The 2180-nt window shown below is 56.1% G+C and overlaps 1 protein-coding gene across 1 annotated transcript in view; it reads left to right on the top strand.

Moving 5' to 3' along the window:
• Positions 1–107: 107 nt before the first annotated feature.
• The window catches only part of H310_11315 (hypothetical protein), a gene marked incomplete at both ends in the record, with an annotated part of 3160 nt that continues 1087 nt past the window's right edge, over positions 108–2180 (top strand). Inside the window, 6 exons of the mRNA XM_008877937.1 lie at positions 108–229; positions 369–570; positions 618–945; positions 1002–1529; positions 1588–2001; positions 2060–2116. Of these exons, the coding sequence (XP_008876159.1) occupies positions 108–229; positions 369–570; positions 618–945; positions 1002–1529; positions 1588–2001; positions 2060–2116 (1651 nt within the window). The remainder of the gene's footprint in view (positions 230–368; positions 571–617; positions 946–1001; positions 1530–1587; positions 2002–2059; positions 2117–2180) is intronic.

Raw genomic sequence — 2180 nt, 5'->3', positions numbered from 1 at the left:
AAGCAACCATAAACTCTGGAGTGGCAGAAGCGGCCGATGGAGCAGCTGCTGCTGCCGAAGAGGCATTTACCGCGGGTAGAGGCAACCATCGCATCGATGATATCGACATGGGTAGTTACTATGGGTATGGTCGCGGCCAAGTGTGGAACGCGCCAACAATCCCACAAGCTCCAACCTTCAAGGGATCGACAAAGTCGGAGCGACGCGTTTTTATGCGCGAGTACCAAAAGTACTTGGCGCAGATCAATGCCCTGCAATGCATAGGATTGCGTTCCTTTGTGATGCCCGTGGGTGCCTGCATGAACCCGTTCTCGAAACGACGGATCGCCATGTTTGACCTCACAAGGACCACAACCTTGTTTCGGAAGTGCCGAATGGATCGCGTGGTTTCACGCGGCATTCGAAGAAGATCCCCAAGATCTGGACGACCTGAAAAAGCGACTTGTGGCCGCTATCCGATTTAACATGAAGACTTTGGACGCCGAGTCCAGAGTTGGTCGTATGCTGGACGACCTTGTGCGTGTGTTGGAGCAAGATCACCAAGAATGGGTGCTCCACCAAGAGGGCAAGGTCGTTGTCGAGGCGATGGCCGTGCTATCCGACCTGAAACGTTGAAGATTGCGGTGTACAAGCAGTTACATCTTCACCGAAACAAGGACTTGAAAAGCGGTGTATTTCGTTTTGTCAACTGGCTCCGACGGTTTTCCGCTGGTTTCCAGCTGAATTTCGGTCTAGAAAAAGCAACGGCTGATCCGCATGCATCGAAAACGGGTGGTGAAAGAGGCATCCGCGGCAGAAGAAGTGATGGCGGCAGTCGCAGTGACGGGCGTCGTGACGGCGGCACGAGGAACGCCCTGAAGGCGCATCCAGTAGAGAAACCAGATGCCTCGGGCGACAAGGACGAAGTGGTGCAGAAGATGCAGCCCGGGGGATGCTTGAAGTGCGGTGACAAGAGTCACTAAGCTGTGGATTGCCCAAAGGCTGCACCTGGCGAGGCGCAGCTTCTGTTGACGCGTTCGTCAAGAAGCGCCAAGGCCAGATCAACGTGCTGGCCGCCAAGTCTAATCGCCGAGCTACGAACCGCGTTGCCTTGGTAGAAGACTCTGTCCGAGTCGAGAATATCTTGCTCGACTCGGGGGCGGATGTGAACGTCGTTTTGCGCGGTGTTACAAAAGCATTGACAGCGGCAGCCGTCCCTCTAGAAATCGTGGTACAAGACAAGCCACAGCTGGTCTTCCACTATGGAGAGACGGCTGCACCGCAGAAAATGTCGCGACGCGCCGCGTTCGGCAAGTTAACCCTCGATACGGCGTGCGGTCCGCTTGTCCTCCGTGGCCTGAAGGCCTGGGTCGACTACACGGCCTCATCGATCGATCTAATCATCAGTCGTCCCGTCATGGAATTCCTCGGTTTCTCTATGGACGACCTGCTCGTCGAAGCGCGGCAGCAGAAATCGGAGTGGGATGTGTCTGATGGCGTGGACATCCCCTATTCCAACATGGCGCGTGTGACGCGCCTAATGGCCGAAAGTAGGGATCCGCCTGATCCCTGCCTCGAAGACAGCGATGCAGTGTGCCACACCTGAAGTCATGAACTCGACGATTGTCGAGGACAACGAAGAGGCACGTCGCGAGAGGCGCGACAGTGTGCTTAAGGTGCAAATGGCCAAAGCGGGCGAAGCTCAAGGGCGTGGGCTCGACGCCAAGGACTTGCATCGCCTGACGTCGAGTTTACGGAACCACGTCGACGTGTTCCGTGAAGACCTTGGTAATGAATCGTCTGTGAAGGTAGAGCCCTTGAAGATGCGGATCAAACCCAACGTGAGGCCGGTAAAGTGTGGCATGCGACGATATCCACCAGCGCACGTCGAGTACATGCGCGAACATGTCGAAGCGCTGGAAGCGGACGGTATGGTGTACAAGAACAGCCGGTCAACGTGGGCCTTGGCGCCCCGCATCGTGCCGAAGAAAGACGCAGGCGCGCTGCGAAGGACGACTGATAGTCGCCCTATCAACGCGTGCACGGATCCGATGCCGTGGCTCATGCCTAACCTTGATAGCGCACTCGTTTGTCTCGAAGGAACGTGTGTCTACTTCACCTTGGACTGGACCAAAGGGTACTGGCAGCTGCCGTTGCACCCTGACTCACAAGAATATTTTTCTTTCATGACCCCCTTTGGC

The sequence above is a fragment of the Aphanomyces invadans genome (genome assembly GCF_000520115.1).
Source record: "Aphanomyces invadans strain NJM9701 unplaced genomic scaffold supercont1.30, whole genome shotgun sequence".
NCBI lineage: Eukaryota > Oomycota > Saprolegniomycetes > Saprolegniales > Verrucalvaceae > Aphanomyces > Aphanomyces invadans.
The sequence above is the reverse complement of the archived record's forward strand: the minus strand, read 5'-3'. Positions and strand labels throughout refer to the sequence as shown.